This window comes from Triticum aestivum, chromosome 5B, assembly GCF_018294505.1.
Source record: "Triticum aestivum cultivar Chinese Spring chromosome 5B, IWGSC CS RefSeq v2.1, whole genome shotgun sequence".
Lineage (NCBI taxonomy): Eukaryota > Viridiplantae > Streptophyta > Magnoliopsida > Poales > Poaceae > Triticum > Triticum aestivum.
The window spans coordinates 679,474,628-679,492,808 of NC_057807.1; the positions used below are offsets into that span (position 1 = coordinate 679,474,628).

The 18,181-nt window shown below is 44.3% G+C and overlaps 2 protein-coding genes across 2 annotated transcripts; one reads left to right on the forward strand and one right to left on the reverse strand.

Moving 5' to 3' along the window:
• Positions 1 to 510: 510 nt before the first annotated feature.
• LOC123115263 (uncharacterized) lies at positions 511 to 6,425 on the forward strand. The gene is made up of 3 exons (XM_044536465.1): positions 511 to 2,220; positions 2,394 to 2,707; positions 6,339 to 6,425. The coding sequence occupies exons 1-3, from the start codon at positions 1,323 to 1,325 to the stop codon at positions 6,423 to 6,425; spliced, it is 1,299 nt and encodes a 432-aa protein (XP_044392400.1). The 5' UTR covers positions 511 to 1,322.
• Positions 6,146 to 17,712, reverse strand: LOC123115264 (uncharacterized). The gene is made up of 13 exons (XM_044536466.1): positions 17,656 to 17,712; positions 17,292 to 17,566; positions 12,717 to 13,845; positions 11,582 to 11,717; positions 10,492 to 10,710; positions 10,171 to 10,394; positions 9,010 to 9,081; positions 8,478 to 8,557; positions 8,281 to 8,356; positions 7,955 to 8,196; positions 6,979 to 7,780; positions 6,649 to 6,883; positions 6,146 to 6,559 (listed from the first exon to the last, which is right to left on the reverse strand). Exons 1-10 carry the CDS (start codon positions 17,710 to 17,712, stop codon positions 8,071 to 8,073), a joined length of 2,394 nt encoding a protein of 797 aa, XP_044392401.1. The 3' UTR covers positions 6,146 to 6,559; positions 6,649 to 6,883; positions 6,979 to 7,780; positions 7,955 to 8,070.
• Positions 17,713 to 18,181: the final 469 nt, after the last annotated feature.

An 18,181-nucleotide genomic window follows, 5' to 3' on the forward strand; every position in this document is an offset into this window, starting at 1 on the left:
CATGTTCAATAGCATGGCCCTACTACCCTCTTCTGACAGCCGCAGCTGCACAGTTGGCATGGCAGATTTCAACCGTCGACTTGTCTGACCGCGCAGACTGCAACAGGAAGTATGTTTCTTTACATCGAGATCATGGAGATTTAAAACAGATGGTGTGTTCGTTGGTTTGTTAGACTGCTTATGAAGTGCTTAAACTCATTGTGTTTCATTTCTACTCCGCGGACTTTTGTCAAACAAGTGGTTAGCTCTGGTATTCTGGGGAATTGTTTTTGGGCGACTTGCATCGTGATACATGCATCATTTTTGTTAGTTCTGATAGAATCAGTACATTTTTGTGGCTAGTGCGAGAAGGACAGACAGTTAGTTTTAACCTTCCCATCTGCTAAATGCAGTATACTGCGGCATGAATATCTGTAAGTTTTTTCTCTCATTACTTGTGCTTTTGTTTCTTCTCTGCTGAACATGAAAGGCAAACCCTGATGATAAGTTTTGATGGTCTAGCAGGGTTATTTCCCGGGCATTTCAGGGTGTCGTTCCCCCTTTGGCTCCCAATGATAAACAAGGAGCCAGTGAAAAGTATTTTTGGATGTGCTAAGGTGTCTGTCTTTTAAATTATTTGTTCATACATGTAGCCCAGTGCTTCTGGGAACAAAACTTACTGCAGTGTGTTAAACATTGTAATATCTATGCACGTTAGATGGTAACGTGTGCCCCTCTCTTCTCTTCATCTACAAGTCATAGAGATAGATAGAGTTGGAGTCCTTTTAAGTTTCTATCTCTTCTTCTGTAAATCAATTATGTCTGTCTTCAGTAAACCGACTCTGTAACGTACGTACGAGAGGATCTCTCTTTCTCGGTCATCAATATAATCCCGCGGGCTCTCCTCTGGAGGGTTGAGACGCTTCATCATAGTTTTTACATGGTATACAGAGCCCTTCCCTTCCATCACATCTAGCTACCTCCCTCAACCTCCTGCCATGGCATCCTCCTCAAGCTCTGCATCAACCTTCTCCCTCAACTCCCAAGTCTCGGAGAAACTTACTAGAACAAACTTCATCCTATGGCGCGCCCAAGTGCTATCGCAGATTCGAGCTGCGGGCATGTATGGCTACCTAGACAAATCCTCCCCTGAACCTTCCAAAACAATCACCACCAAAGACTCTGCAGGCAAGGATTAGATCATCGTCAACCCTGAGTACACGGTCTGGGTAAGGGAGGACCGGCAGGTGCTCGCCTACCTGCTCAACAATCTCTCAAAAGAGGTGTTGATTCAGGTTGCTTCGCATGAGAGATCACATGCGATCTAGACAGCCTTGACCAGCATGTTTGCTTCTACGTCAAGGTCTCGCATCAACAATCTTCGTCTCAATCTGACGAACGCACAGAAGGGAAATCAATCTGCGACCACCTACTTTGGCCACATGAGGTCCCTTGCGGACGAGCTCGCCATGGCCGGAGAACCCATCACCGATGGGCAGCTACTCTCCTTCATCATCGCCGGCCTAGATATGGACTATCAACCTATTATTTCGGCCCTGGAGGTTCGCACCGATCAAGCCTCCGTCGACGATCTCTTCTCTATGGTGAGCAACTTCGACCAGCGTGTTGAACTTTTTCATGGCAGTGGTGCTGGCGGCTTCAAGTCTTCAGCCAACCTGGCTGGACGCGGCCGCGGTGGTGGTGGCGGCTTTTCCAAGGGGCGATCGCGCAAGGACAACAGCAGCAGCGGTGGCACCTACCCTAGCCAGGGCAGCAGATATCCTGGCCAAGGAGGTGGCGGCTACCACGACCCCAACAGTTACGGTGGTGGTGGGCAATCCGGCGGCTATGGGATGGGTCACCCTCACCAAGGAGGCGGCAATGGCTACCGTGGCCAGAACGCAGGCTATGGTGGCAGTCATGACAATGGCCATGGAGGCTACAACAACTACGGCTACAATGGAGGCTACAACAACAACTATCAAAATTGTGGTGGTGGTGATGTTATTTGTCAAATCTATAAGAAACCTAAACACATTGCAAAAGATTGCAAGTGGCGCTATGCAGAGGATAACTCCAGGAAGAAGAAGGTAGCAGCTGCCATTGACACTTCCTACGGAGTTGACACAAACTGGTACGCCGACACGGGTGCCACAGAACACATAATAGGTGAACTTGAGAAGATCACCATGCATGAGAGATACCATGCCCATGATCAAATCCATAACGCCGATGGGACAGGTATGGAGATAAGTCATGTTGGTCATTCAGTTATTAAAACCCCACATAAAGACATTCATCTAAATAATGTTCTTCATGTTCCTAGTACTTCAAAAAGTCTCCTTTCTGCTCATCGTATTGCTCTTGACAATCATGTATTTCTAGAGTTTCACCCATTCTTCTTTTTGATCAAGGATCAAGCCACGAGGAGAATAATTTATCGAGGTACATGCGTGGATGGACTCTACCGTTGATTCCGAAGTTTAGGAGACTCAATAAACAAGTGCTCGGTGTCATCAAACTTTCCTTAGATAGATGGCATCATCGTTTAGGCCACCCTGCTTTTTCTATTGTTCATCAAGTTCTTAGTAAAAATAAGCTCCCGGCTGTTGGTGAGCATAGTTTAGACACTATTTGTGATTCATGTCAGAGAGCTAAAAGTCATCAATTACCATATCCCGTTTCCACTATTGTTTCTGTCAAACCTTTGGAACTCATTTTTTCTGACGTATGGGGTCCTGCTCCCTCCTCTGTTGGGAGACATACCTATTATGTTAGTTTTATTGATGATTATAGCAAATATACTTGGATTTATCTTCTCAAGAAAAGATCTGATGTTATTCAAGTCTTTCACAACTTTCAAGCTCTTGTTGAACGCCAATTTAATAGTAAGATTATTGCTATACAATCTGATTGGGGTGGTGAGTATGAAAAATTAGACTATTTTTTCCAACAAATAGGAATCTCCCATTATGTCTCCTCTCCACATGCCCATCAATAGAATGGTTCCGTAGAACGTAAGCATCGGCATATTGTTGAAGTTGGCCTTGCTTTACTTGTTGCTGCATCTGAAGCTTGCGGCGGCGGAACTCCCGATCTATCTTATGTTCTGGAAGTTTTAGGGTACGTCGGTATATATGGGTGAAAGAAGTACGTCGGTGGACCGAAGGGGGGGGCCACGAGGCAGGGGGCGTGCCCCCTACCTTCGTGAGCACCTCCTTCATCTTCTGACGTAGGGTCCAAGTCTATACGGTAGGTTTCCTTTCAAAAATAACTTCTCCAGTTGATTTCGTTCCGTTTTGACTCCGTTTGATATTCCTTTTCTTCGAAACACTGAAATAGGCATAAAACAGCAAATCTGGGCTGGGACTCCGGTTAATAGGTTAGTCCCAAAAATAATATAAAAGTGGATAATAAAGCCCAATATTGCCTAAAACAGTAGATAACATAGCATGGAGCAATCAAAAATTATAGATACGTTGGAGACGTATCAGAGGGCAACGCGGCAGGCGGCAGCAGGGGGGGAGGTAGGCGATGTGCGGCGGCCGAGGCGATAACCGCGGCATGCATGCATGCATCTCCACAGCGTAATCAGCATGCGGTTTGACTCGGGTCGTGGGGGATGGTGGGGGTGGGGGCGTGTCGAGACGACGGGTGCAGGCTGGCGGGACGACCGGACCGGGAAAAAACCGTATTCGTATACATACACGATTTCGGGCGGGACCGTGGGCGGGCGGCCTCTTTTCCTAATTATGCCCATCGTGCCCTCCGTTATGAAGGGGTATGGAACAATTTTAGCCATCTTTGTGTTGGAGAGGGTTTACCGAAGCGGAAATGTGCCCTTGGCTTTGTAAATGAAGTTGAAGTCCCCATTAATCAACCACGCTTCTCCTCTGGGTGGCGCAATGGAGGGAAGCTCAGCAAGGAAATCGTCCTTGAGCGTGTCGTCGGCTCACTCCCTCCGTTCCAAATTACTCGTCGTGGTTTTAGTTCAACGAGTAATTTGGAAATGAGGGAGTACTAGTTAGCTAGAAGGACGTGCTGGTTTGGATCAGGTGGACCTTGGCTGCGATGGAGAACCTAGCTACAGACTGTCAGACTCCATGGAGAGGGAAGCCACATTTGCGTCCGAGAAGATTGTCGCAACGCCGCACGTGCCAATCGCCGGTAGCACCATGCACTCCCTCAGTCGCCTGCCTCCTGCCTCCCTAGCTATATATGGTCGCCGACCAGATATTGATCTTGGTTTCCTCAAGGGATAGAATCACTAGTCGATTGACGTCGGCTACCTCACAGATCGCGGGTGGCATTTTCAGTCCTCTAACATTCCAGCATATGATCGGCATCCGTTGTCATCCATAGTTACATGTTGCCACTTCACTTTATTAAATGCTACCATTTTCTATTATTTTAAATTGGAATTAATGAAATTTAATGCTGATGCTTTTCCCATGGGATAAGTTGACAATTTTCCAAGACAAGTGATGAAAATTGGCAAGCTTAAAGAACAACAAACTGAACACTCAAATGGCGATCTGAACTATCAAACCCACAATTTCTTTCATTTATAGTTAACCAGCATAGAACGAGCACGCATCGCTAACCAATTGCCATCGCAAATACTTAAGAAAATACTATAGCGTCAGATTAGAAATATATTTTTATTTTTTGAAAATTTAAAAAAATGAACTGGCGAATATTCTTGGAAACGCGAAGAATTTTTTAAATCCCGTATAGTTTTCAAAAAAAATGCGTACATTTGTTTTTGAAAATTCCAGTATTTTTGGAAAAAACACAAACAAAATTAGAAACATTAAAAGTTTTTAAAATTCACAAATAATATTTCGGAAACATGAAAATTTTATAAAAACACAAATATTTTTTATTTTTTTATTTTTTAAGGGGGGACATTCAAAACAATTACAGAAAATGTTTTCTTAGACGCAAATATTATTTTGGATTTGCGAACATTTCACTAAAAGTGATATTTTAAAATATGGAACATTTTATAAATGTAAGTTTTACAAAAAAAATTGAAGAATTTTTTAAAAACACAAACATTTTTAACAAAAGAGTAAAACATTTTTTTAATGTTGAGGTAATTTAGAAACAGGATTTTTTTAAAAAAAATCAAACATTTTTCAAAGCAGGAACATTTTTTTTGAATTCTGACGTTTTTTTAATATTTGAACAAAAAATAAAATTCTGAATGTTTCCGTAAATTTTTAATTCACAGAAAAAATGTAAATAAAGAAGGAAAAAATAATATAAAAGAGAAAGAGAAAGGAACAGAAAAAGAAAATAGAAATATAACAACAAAAAAGGGGAAACGGGCCGGCCAAGATTGAATAATACAACTATTTGCCTTTGTAACTCCTCAAAAAAAAAACTATTTGTCTTTGTATAGATACACAGTTAACCCCGGGTGAGATAGGATTACTTTGGTCACCCTCATGACCACATTTCTCTTATTAAGTCGTGGTACAACAAGACAGGTTAAATTTGATTCGCCATCACTTGGCAAATGTCCTCCTATTGGTAGATTATTTGCATTCTAGACCGGTGATTATCAAGCTGCAAGCCAAATGACAGTATAATGCCTTAAGGATTCGCATAAAAGAAAAGAAAATGTGGATATGAATCACTCATAAAAAATACTATGGATATAAATCAGGTATGCAGGCTTCGCCTTTTTTCCATTGCAAAATTGCTTGCAGCATTTGTCTTGTTTTTATGACATCTATCCAAATGTTCCTGGGTGATACAAAGAAGAATTGTGTAGATTTGCCAGCTTCAGATATAACCTTCATTACCGATATGGCCTGTCAATAACAACACGTTGCAAAGGAATGCCAAGAAGAAATCACTGAACATTGACTTGAGGTACCACTTCTACATGTGCATAACATTCTTCACTATCATTCATCTCAATAATAAGTATGTTGTGTAATAAGTTTCACAAGTTTATCCCGGGGCAAGCATTCATCCAGTTCTAGAAAAAGATCCAATGACTACACTTCGGCATCCAACAGCCATCAAGCCGGCTGATAAACATTTATGATAAGAAAAACCTCCAACTGTATGAACCTGAATTTCTGAAATTTAACTAAATGACGCCAACAAATTTTATTTTGAAATCAAATGAAACATGTACTAAACTTCTGTTAAAAGTATATATAAAAATAAAAGGGAAAAATCTGAAACTTCATGAAATTGTGGCTACAGAACCAAGAACTTTTGCCACTCCTAGAAAAGCCTAGAAATAATAAAATATCAACCGAACACATGTGCAGAGAAGCTAAGAGACAGGGTTCAATCAATTCAACTTTTTATTACAATGTTTCGGTGCTCCAATGTAGGATGGATCAGTTACAAAGTTAAAAGAAAAAGAGGATGGATCAGTTACAATATGCTCAAACGTGCAACACAGCATTCCACAGTTCTAAAGAGATCCCTACAAACGATGATGGCAAAAATACTTGTGTGTAACTCAGTATCCCACAAGTTAAAAAGAATAACCAAGTAGCTGCAGTCAATGCTTGCAAAATCATTCCAGTATTCCACCGGTTCTAAAGAGATCCTACAAATGAAAAGAATGGTCATCATTAGTTAGGAAACCTTAAGCGCTTTTAGCCAGCACCACATTAGCATAAGGAAACAACTACATACCACTCGTATTAAGTAGCTGATCAACCGTAAAATGGTTTGAGAGCGTCAGTGGTCTTGGAGGAGGACCAAAAGGTGCCGGGGCCAAAATTTGCGGCATGGGCAGTGGCTGCGCCGGTGGCAGGGGACTACTGTTCCAACGAATCGATGCTCCTCGAAATGTATGTTTAAGGATAACATAGTACAGCAACCACTTGAACGTAATATTCAGATACGCCTCAGACTGCTTTTCTGTAAACTGAGAGGAATAAAAGAAGATGAAAACTGTTAGTTAATATTGACGCATGTTAGTTACGCTACACATTTATATAGTCAGCACTGGTTTGAAGTTACCTTCAGAGTTAGTTTCGACGGAGCATGGGATAGCCAATTACGTCCAAACGACCATTGAGACCCTAATGAGGTTTTGACGTATGAACGCCATGAATATACTGCTTTGAGTGCAGTTGACCGTTTTGCTGCAGTGGTCCAGTTAGGAACATACTTTTGACCAATATAGGTATTTAAAGTATGCTCACCACCAATGTACTCAAAATGTAATTCACCCGTCAGCCAAAAGGAAAGGCGCTCAGCTGGAGTCATCACAGCTACATGGTTGCAAAAGTATGCTCTTTTCCGCTTGTTGATGCTTACATTCGGCAATACTCTCACACGAGTTTGTAAATCATGTATCAGAAGTTCAACCAACGGTGGTAGCTTGGGAAGTGTGGTGTTGTCAATTGCAGTCCCAGCCGGTAGATATATGCCAGAATGGCCAGCAAGGACTCTCATTTCATCGAACTTCAATATGGATGATAAAACTGTACCAGCATTTGACATATTCTGGTAGTAGCGACTAGGATGAAATGCGGCTGTACGCACTGGATTTCTGAACATTAGCTTATTTGAAGTAGTATCATACTCAAGATCCGCTAATGTGAAGTATAAAAGGCACTCTTGTTTTTCATGATAGGTCTCCAACAGGCCAAAGAACATTTTAACAATCTTAATAGCTTTTAACCCTAAAGAGATGAAGTACTGATCCATACCAACGAAGTATAGAGCAGGATCTTGGGGGAAAGTCACCACGTCAAACAACTCATCACCCAACGTGGACATATATCGTTCAAATGACATAGTAGTTGGAGGAATTGAGCTGCAGCGAAAGTGAACTGAAATTTGAGTTGCAGTACCAATATAAGATCTATGGAACTTAAGTAAACAAAGTCAAGAATTTGTATCCTTAATATCCCACATTATCATTTAGAGCTGCAGTACTAAAATAAAATCTATGTAATTGAAGTAAACAAGTTAAGAATTTGTATAGTACCTTGAAGGTGGTTGACCACCTCGCAGCCGAGGACCGATATAAACACTACATTCTTTAGCATTGTTCCGGTTCAGAAAACACAGTTTATCTTCAAGGTATGCATTGCGATTATTGAATCAGATAACTGCATCAGATATTTTGACGTTCTGTTTTTGAAAAGCCGCATACACGATCTGTTCAATTGTACAGTTGTCTTCAAATTGCATCGGGAACGAGCGGAAATTTCCAATGCGGAAAATAACCTATAATTTAATTGATAGTAATATGAGTGAAGTACTTGTAATCAAAATATGCAACCCAAACAGAAAAGGTAAATCAACACCGACCTGAATTTTTGAGATCCCAATCATCCTGTTAGAGGATGATGATGACGATATTGTCACCTCTCTAACAGGCTGGCTGCTGTTGGGAATTGTAGGAGTTAAGATATGAATTAGAGTTAAACCATGTTAAGAATTATGACACAATAAAGAACATATACACACTCAGAGAGAGAGAGAGAGAGAGAGAGAGAGAGGATTACGTGTAGCAATGGTTGTTGGTAATTGACTGAACCTCTTGCATGTCTACAGGCCTTGATTTTGACGCTGTGTTAGTAGAAACCTACAGCCAAAGCAAAGATAAATAACATTTCAGTGCAATCAACACATTTCAACATCCTTATGTATGAAAACAAAAGTGACAAGTTGTTCTAGATTTAGTACACAGATTAAAGACAATTGGCCCTCTGAATTGTACAGCTATGTTAAACAAACATACTCAAATACTTCGATTCACTGCATTTGCACCATAATGCATTCAGAAGCATAGCAAAGTGAAACAAACCTAGCTACTCAAAGCATTTCACAGATCCATTCAAAAGCGTAGAGAAGTGCATGTTGAAGTAACATTCCAAAGAATTCAGTCAATGCATCACAATATACAACAGTACAGAAGTACAGTACACCATTGTAGTTATCTTTTTGCTTCAGTACACACTTTCAGAAATTACCCGAAAGGGCAGAAGAATGAATATCATAGCTCATTTTCTTAATCAAGATTACAGAAAACATTACCTTACACTTATCAGCAGACATACTTTCTGAGACTTCGTTAAACCTGTTGTCACACCTACTCTTGTAGAGAATCTAGGGCAAAATAAAGAAATCAAGTCAGACATGATCACATGAACACATACAATTTGCAAATCTGAATAGCTGATATTAGGTGTCAAGTATTGTAGCTAAGTGATAGAGATGAATATGTCCAATTGGTATAGAACAGTACGCTGCAGCTTATAGTTGTAAAACATCACATCATTTAATGGAAATGTTGTACCAACAGCTAAACGAGTAGGATGAGAAATGCAAGTAGAATTGAATCAACAAAGACCTCGCTAAGATTCCTAAACATACAAATAGTTATGCTTCTCAATATGGATGGACCTAATTCTTGCACTCAGAATATATGTTTGCATTTACATAGCAAGGCATAATGGCATATTGCTATAGAGTACATAGCAGCTCCTGCATCTTGGTGCGATGGTAATCAGTCTTATCCCTGGAATCCAGTATTTCCTTTGCCAATGAACCTTGATAAAGATTTAAAACATGTTCATGTTACACATCAGGACAGCCTAAATGCATGTATGATGTTGCAAATCCACATTGCATTTTTGCCCCACGATAATTTAGCTAGAAATCTAATGGCATCACCATTTCCATGATTCTATGAGAATATGAATTCAAACCTGTGAAACACTTACCCGAGCATGATTTAATTACTATAGTGTTCATATATATATTCTGGTTTAACATATTAGTTATTACCTGTACTACCATCTATGTTTTTAAAGCGTCCCTAAGGCGACGCCTAGGCGTCGAAGCGCTCCCCCTCCGCTTTGGGCGCCTAGGCATCCAAAGCGCCCGCCTAGGCGTCAAAGCGCCCCCCCCCCCCCCCTCCCCCCCTCCCTAAGGCGGTAAGGCGTCGCCTTAAAAACATAGACTACCATGATAAGATTCAAAAAGTATGTGATGCTTGAGCTGTTCGAGAAAAAAGATGCTCCCTATTCTACAGAAGTTTAATTTCTCGTGAACTATGGAATGGAAAATATTGAACAAGAACCAAGTTGCTGAGAGCCAAATCAGAACAAATTTGGATTTACTTTTGTTTTTCTAGTATTTTAAATGTGAAAACTCCAAAAATATTTTCATTAATTAAGCATGATGAGTAAATACCTTTTTATCGGCATCTGAAGCTTCCTTGAACTTCGCTTCAAGTGCATTTGGTTCCTCTTTGCTAAGCTGGACAACCAAATGTTTCTCCAATGCTGGGACCTTAGGTTTTTGTGGTTCAGTTTGCGTAGTGTCATCATCAAAATGAAGAGGCCTTCGATGTTGTCGCTTCACAGATGAAGGAGGCATTTCAGGATGTGGTCCTTGCATTGCTCTACTTGTAACCCCTACAGCAAGTATGCAACAAAACCAGATCAGTGACAAGGGGTTTTCTCATTATTAGTGCTCAAAAGAATGAACAGAACAGCTTCCTTAGATAAGTACCAGCACTTGGATGGGGAGCCAGGCCACTAGGGTTTTCTGCAAACTGGCCAGTAGAGGGTAGTGAAATTCCCTCCGCCCAAATACCATCTGGTAATACATCAGGAAGTGGTCGCTGCTCTCGGAACCTCTCCATTAAGTACACAGCAAAACAAAATTCCTTGAAGGACAGCATCCCATCCTTATCCTGGTCGGATAAATCCCACACCTTCCTTAAGATATCTACAAGTGGAGAGGGGCAGAATTTTAGAAACTTATTGGCAGGGAACAAAAAGAACCACTGTCCAGAGAGAATTGGGCATCAGAGGTAAATTTCAGTGGGAAAACAAGCTAACAAACACAGACAGTATTTATCTGATGCAGTTTGTTCATCAACCGTACCAAACGTAGCAAATAGAAATAACTAACAATATACTCCCTCCGTCCCAAAATAAGTGACTCAACTTTGTATATACTAGCTCTAGTACAAAGTTGAGTCACTTATTTTGGGACGGAGGGAGTACAAGATTGTGGTAGCCCTCTGAGGCACTAAACTCCAATAATACAATCGCAGGCAAACATAAGAACGCATCTTTGACTATCGAGAAACAATAGGATACTGATGACAGGATAAAACATGATCAAATATGTCAATTTAAATTGCATCTAGCAAAATAAAATAACTGAGCAAGTTAATAAAATAAATGCATATTTGTAGGTATAGGTACATGCAAAAAGAGGTCTAATGATAACGAGCAGTAACATGACCCCCAGTAGCATGGCACCAGCAGCCACTGAATTTGGAATGCAGACAAACTAATGAAAAATGTAACAAAATAACTAGTCATCTAAAAGGCAATTTTCATGGCCAAAAAAAGTAAAGAGCAATAACTGCAAAAGCAGGATGCCTTTTCGAACTAAAATTTGAATTTGAACTTACATAAACAGATTTACTTTTTTGCATGTTGCACCCTGCATATAACTACCACCTAGTTATTTGCTTAAATTACTGCAATGTACCAAGTTCACAGGCACACAAAAAGAGCACGCAGGCCATCATTCACAGTATCTGGAAGGAAATATGGTAAGTATACATGGAAGAGAGAATCACTACCTCTTGGCAACTGCCAACTTAAAAACAAATTCCTTGCCTCTTCACGAGTAATCTTCTCATCTCCATCTCTGTCGACCTTAATAAACACAATCATATATTTCCTGACATCTGCTTGAGTGATCTTGGGCCATGGGGCCTGAAAATGTTTTTGATTGAATGCATTGCTTTAGATCAGTCTATTCACCCAATATTGAGATGTAAGTTCTGCAAGTACAGTATTTGAAATGCTAACAAGAACCATGATGGAGAAGATATACTTTGCGACGTGTGGCTCAACTTTCTAATAATCAAACCATACTATTTCCTGCTGTAGGTAGTTGTGACTAGGTTCTCAAAGCTGCTACCCATTGCACATCTAAAATCATTGACCCACATCCATTTCTTCCGGTTAGCACTTGAGCAGCAGATATTGACCAAATCACAGCTCAAGCTTCTCCAAAGAAATGTGGGAGGTACAAAGATAACTAAGCTGAGCATTGTTCTAAATCTCGGTTAGGATGACAGCAGCATAGCTGCTGACCCAATTCATAGCTCAAAATCTGCATCACAAACCTCAGTTGCTCCCAATTCCTAGCGTAGCAGTGACGCCGTGGAAACTTATGTGCTTCTAGCTAGCTAAGCTACTCTCCTCCCTAAGTTGGTAGCCACCAGGCTGTGGAGCAAGCAAGTTCCAAAACTTGACACCCCATAAAATTGCATGACATTAATGCTGCGACAAAAAAAAAATACATCGTGTGTAGGCCGACGAATACCACTACTATCCAATCAAACAGCAACAAAACCGCTTAATTCACACGAACCAAAACGAAATGATGCCATTGTCTACTGCTTTCTGTTTCGCTCTAACGAAACTCCCCTGTACATGATAACTAGAGAGATCCATCATCGAAGACCCCAAAATTAACGCGCTGACAAAACAACAGATCGCATGGTAACAACGAAGCAGTGAAATGAAAACGGGAGAAATTGCTAAAACAACAGTATCACAGTCGTCCTAGTAGATGATTGAGCGCAGAGGGCAGAAATTAATAGCAAGAAATTCTCCAGGTCCAGGAAGCATCAGACCTGAACAATACAAGTAGAGTATGCAGTGATAACAGATTAATGGGTGTGATGGTTTCGGGAGGTAGCTTACATAGCAGGGTAAAATGTTGTAGCCGACGTTGATGAGCAAGCGGTTCGCGCCGACGTTCCTGGCCCCGGGACGCGAGAGGTGGGCAGGGCCCTTGTTGGAGACCAGCGCGGTGTCAACCTTGGGCGTCTTCTCCGCCGCGGGCAGGCCCGCTTGCGACGACGTGACCGCTGGCGAGGGCGTAGAAGAGGGCGCGTAGGCGTACGCCCGGGCCGACGGAGTCAGCGCGGGCCCGGTGAAGACGACACCATGCTGGCACGCGCCCTCGTGTGTCCACGGCGGTGCCGACTCGCCTGGAGGCGGCCACAGGAAGTCGGTGGGCACGCGGCCACCTCCGCGTCCTCTCGCCCGGCGCCGGTGGTTCGCGCACATCGTCGCGGCGGTCCCGGATAAGACGATGCCGTGCTGGTGCACGCCCTCGTGAGGCCATGGCGGTGCCGACGGGAAGCCGGTGGGCGCGCCGCGCCCTCCCGCCCGGCGCCTGCGATTCGGGCGGATCATCGCGACGGTTCCGGCCCCGAGACGGGCAGGTCGGGCGAGCTGCTTCCTGGAAACCGGCGCGACCGCGGGCGCCTTCTCCGCCGCAGGCAAGACGAAGGGGAACGGTCTCTCCTCGAGGTCCTTACCGATAGTCGCGGACGACGGCACCGGAGTTGGTGTTGCGGAAGCGGGGGGTGGGCGGGCCGGTGAGGGCGCGGGGAATGCAGGCCCGCAGGGGTACGCCAGGGGCGGCCAAATCGGCGCGGGCCGGGGGAAGACGACCCCATGCTGGTCCGCGCCCGTGTGAGGCCACGGTGATGCCGACGGCCGCACGAAGGCGGTGCGCTTCCGCCCGCCTCGGCGTCCTCCCGTCGGCGCCCCCCGCCCGCCGCCGTACGCCTGGCTCCGGTCTCCGCCGCCGCTCCCGAGGCAGAGCATGATGATGAGAGGGCGAAGGAGGGAGGAAGAAGGAACAGGTGATGCGGGGAGGCGATTTTGGCGAGGAGGCGAGAGCGCGGCCGAAATGCGGCGGAGGCGGAGGCGGAGGCGGCTGTGAGTGTGGTTAGGTGGAGACAAAACCCTAGCGCGGCGGAGGCGGAGGCGGAGGCGGAGAGGGGTGTGACGGTGTGAGTGCGTTTCGCTCAGGTTCTGCCTGGATGGTGCGATGCCCGGTTTCAAAAAGGCCACTACTAGGGGCCGGCCGGCCGGCCCAAGTTTGGGCCGGTCGGGCCCCAGCCAGCCGTCCGATTAGGTTCACGCCGCGCATAAAACCCGATACTCAAAAAAACGAAACCCGCATAACCAGAACACCATATCGCCCGAAGTTAATTCGAGTAAAAGACCATTGTATCCGAATAGCCCGAAATAAGTTGCCAACCCAGCAAATATCCTGCACAGAGAGAGAAGGCCTAGCCCAAAATTCCCCTCCCCCACCCTCCCAAACAAAACCACGCCCCCCTCTCCCCTCGAGGACTCGCGTGACCCCAAATCCCCCGCTGCACATGGCCGCCTCCCTGCCCTAGCATAGCTGCCCCCGCCGTCACCCCACCCCACGCCGGCACGCCCCGCCACCGTCGCCACCCCACCCCATGTCGACACCGCGGTTCGCCGACAGTCCACATCTGCATTACGACGACGCTAGGTCGCTTGCCATCGTCTCTATCTCACCCGATGTGTTGGACTGCTGGTGAGTGGTGACTCTACCGACGCTGGTCCTCATCCTACCCAACAACCGATGTGACTCGACGACGACGCCTCCTGCACACGACTCCACTTCTCCATAGGCTGAGACGACGTCCTCCTTCTCTCCCGCTACAACGCTGTCCGCCGATGCCAGCCACCAACTGAACCGCTGATGGCCCGACGCCAGTCACCTAACGTCCATCATCAAGCAATGTTCGGTTCACAATTCCAACAAATAAGGGATGTTCGGTTCGCAGGATTTTGAAAACGCAGAAATAGTAACAACACATAGATAAAATAAAAATGCATGTGGAAAACATAAGATTAGTAAACATACAAGTTATGTCAATCTAGGTGTTTGCTACACAATAATGCCAATACAAATGCTTAAATAAAGTCAACTCCCATAAAATATATTGTTAGAATTTTATTATGCCACTAAAGATCTTAATCTCATTCTTCATGCATAGGAAATTAAAGTTGAGCAACAAATTGATGTGAGAATTCATGTCTTTTCCTTTGAAATTGAGATCAAAGGAAAATTCCCTCGAATTTTCTTTGCCTCAGTTATTTGAATCAAATGCATGAATAATACCATTATAGGAATAGGAAAATTCCCTCTATTTTCCCTTTTCCCCATTAATTCTTTGAACCAAAGGCGTGAATAACACTATCATCATCAGGAAATTTCATATTCCTGCATTTTTCATGTGAACCAAAGAGGCAGTACGAAATATTGTACTACCTAGTTGTAGCTCATTATTTCAACGTTTCCTTCATAAGATCAATCTTGATTTGTAACACACTTTGTTCTGAGTCTTACGACATTTAACAAGTACGTGTGATAACTCCAGTTCAGATTAGAGCTTAGCCTTCAAGTTGTTTCATCTCTCCTCCATCTTGTTGGTGTCAAGTGCAATTTATACACATGCCCATCTAGTTAATAGACTTCACACGCAAGACGGTTTTCAAACTGGCTACTCCATCACGAACAAAGCTTAAGGCATCTCCAACGCGAACCCTAAAACCGCCTGCAATCATCTGGCCCGAGCGATTCGGACACAATTTGTCATTCAATACGGCACCCCATTGGTCCGCCGACCAGTCCAATTGTCCATTTTTCCGCAAATCAAAGGGGCTTTGTGGGCTTCCGGCCCACTACCACATACGCGTTGGGAGCTGTGGAAATTGTTGGATGACTATTTCTGTTGTTTTTATTAATCTGACCCTCGTAGGGATATATCTCTACTCCAATGGAGCAGTTGGTAGTCTCGCTTCAGGTTTTTTTTCGTCCACCACTTTCGTTCGGTTTTTCGTAGGTTAACCGTCGTAGATTTTTTCGTCGCCTCCCCCACTTCATCGGTTTATTTTCACTTCACCCTCTCACACAACGAAAAAAACTCGGATCAGAACTTTCCATACTGACGCAAATTATTTTAGTAATGTCTTTATGTAAAGAATCAATCACAATCAATCTCTAAAGATCAAATCTAAATTAATTAATCTTATAACGTTGTTTCCTCCGAATCACGTCCATAACTTTCCTTCCTTGTTTGGGCAGAGAAACTGTTGGTAGCAGAGATTAGGAAGCTTCCTATGAGTGTAGTAATAGGAAGTATTCTTTTTCTTGATGATTCGTTTTCATGCATGATGATAGTAAATTAGGCCAACATTCACCACTATTTATCAACGTCATCAATCGTATCCATTCACCAGTTTTTAAGGGAATCTGCTCGCTATGTCTTTTTTAAGGGGATCCGCTCGCTAAGTCATCATCGCACGTTATTTTCACAAGCAATTCCCCTAAAAAAGGCGTGGGTATTGGTAGTTGAATGCCCGCCAGGTTTTCCGCCTGTCCCATTCTCGCGTTGTGCCGCCGCCACCCACCGAATTTCCAACCGCCCGAGCCCGTTAACTTCGCCAGCCATCGGGTCGACTGCCCCCGCCCCAAACCCCCATCCCCGAGCACTAGCTATTGCCGCGTTGCCGCCCCAAGCTCCACGCCACCGGGAACGAATCAAGCGCCGTCCCGACACCGCCGTCGCCGGCCCAGCACCTCCAGCCTTGCATGGACAGCTTCAATGTGCAGTCTCCCTTGCTGTCTCACCTTATGCCAGCGCATGCAGCGGCGGGGTTGGACGCGTGCGTACTTGCTAGCTTGCTCTCCGTGCGTACGTACTTGCTCTGCGTGCGTCGCACCGGCCAATGCGCATGATGCGTGTGTGCCTACTTTTCTGTATGTGTATGCCAGCGTGATGCGTGTGTGCGTTGCTGTGTGTGTATGATATAGATGGCCCGAGTGTGTGCATGTTGTGCTCTGCTCTCTGCTGATCTATGTGTTGGTGCTTCTGCTACATGTTCATGCCATACAAATGAAATTTCTGTTAATCTTCTGACATGTTGAGTTGGTTCTCTCTGTCTTCTGAGGGGGTGAATGCAAAGCAGTCTATTAAGCCAGGCACTATTGCTGACCTAAATTGACAAAAAAATATTGGTAGCCATAGTTGTAGTTTAAGTAGTAGCGAGTTGTCTGATATGTATAAAGAGCCCGTTGCAACTGAGCCCGTTGCTAAATTGACAAAAAAGGTCGCCAGTGTCACTTGATATGTATGAGAATATTAAATATATTATTAACATGATTAATATTGAACTCTTAAAGTTAATGTGGCCCCGTTGCAACGCACGGGCGTTCTTCTAGTATATAGTACATTATGGGGTGAGACTTGGAGTACAAGTCAAGTTATAGTATATTTAAACTATCCTATCTCTACTCTTTATCTCTACACATTTATACTTCTACCATTCCCCCTCAGTCGTAGCAAGAGTGAAGTGGACGATTGCGACTAAATTCTTAGCCCTGCGCCTCCGTCGTGCTCTTCGCTTCGCCTTCATCATTGCGTCTTTGATGGTTGGCACCTAGGTGCGGTGACTGCATCCCCTTCTGGTGCCTTTCTTGTATCTCCTCTATTCCCTCCCGCAGTCACGACGAGGGTGGCGTGGATGCTAGTGACGACGCGGACGCTGTTGACTGGAGTTGTTGTTAATGAGTAACGGTAGACCTGGCCCTGTATGTCGATGTCGATGTCGATGTAGCCAATCATGATGTAGTCATGGTCGAGGTAGTCATGGTCGATGATGTAGTCGTCGTGGATGATGAAGCCGCACAAAGCCGAAGGCGCAAAAACAAAGCGCTATGTTGTAGATGACAGAGTTGCAGTTGTGGACGATGCACCTTGCGGATGTCAGAGGGTGCCGTCGGCGATGAGTCCACCAGTTTTACCAGGACCAAAGGAAACTCATTGAGCACACGTCGGTTTTGCCAGAACCGTGTGGCCATGTTAGGGGTTGCCACTATAGTGACGTCATGTCGATGCAGTCGTGTTGTCGTGGATGACGCGGTCGACGAGGTCGCGTCTTGCAGAAAAGTCCATCAGAGAACGCTAGGTGTCCATTTTGTGAACGAGGCGGTGTCAGTGTGTTGATGAAGATGTTGGTGAAGACCATGTTGATGAAGACCTTGACGATGAAATGACGTTGCAATGTCGTGTCGACGATGATGTCGCTTGAAGGCGTCCCTCGCGGCGACGATGTGTGGATGCCATGTAAGTTGTACGTTGGAGTCGCTTCTCATAGACATGCGTGACGAAGATTTTTTTCTCTTTCTAATAAGGTATGATGTACTACAGTCGCTTTAGAGCATCTACAACCATGTCCACCTAATTCGGTCCCTCAAATGCCCGCAGGCGCGTGTGTTTTGACTCTCATTTTCTCTCTCCAAAACAACCGGAGCCCTCATTTTCAGCCCT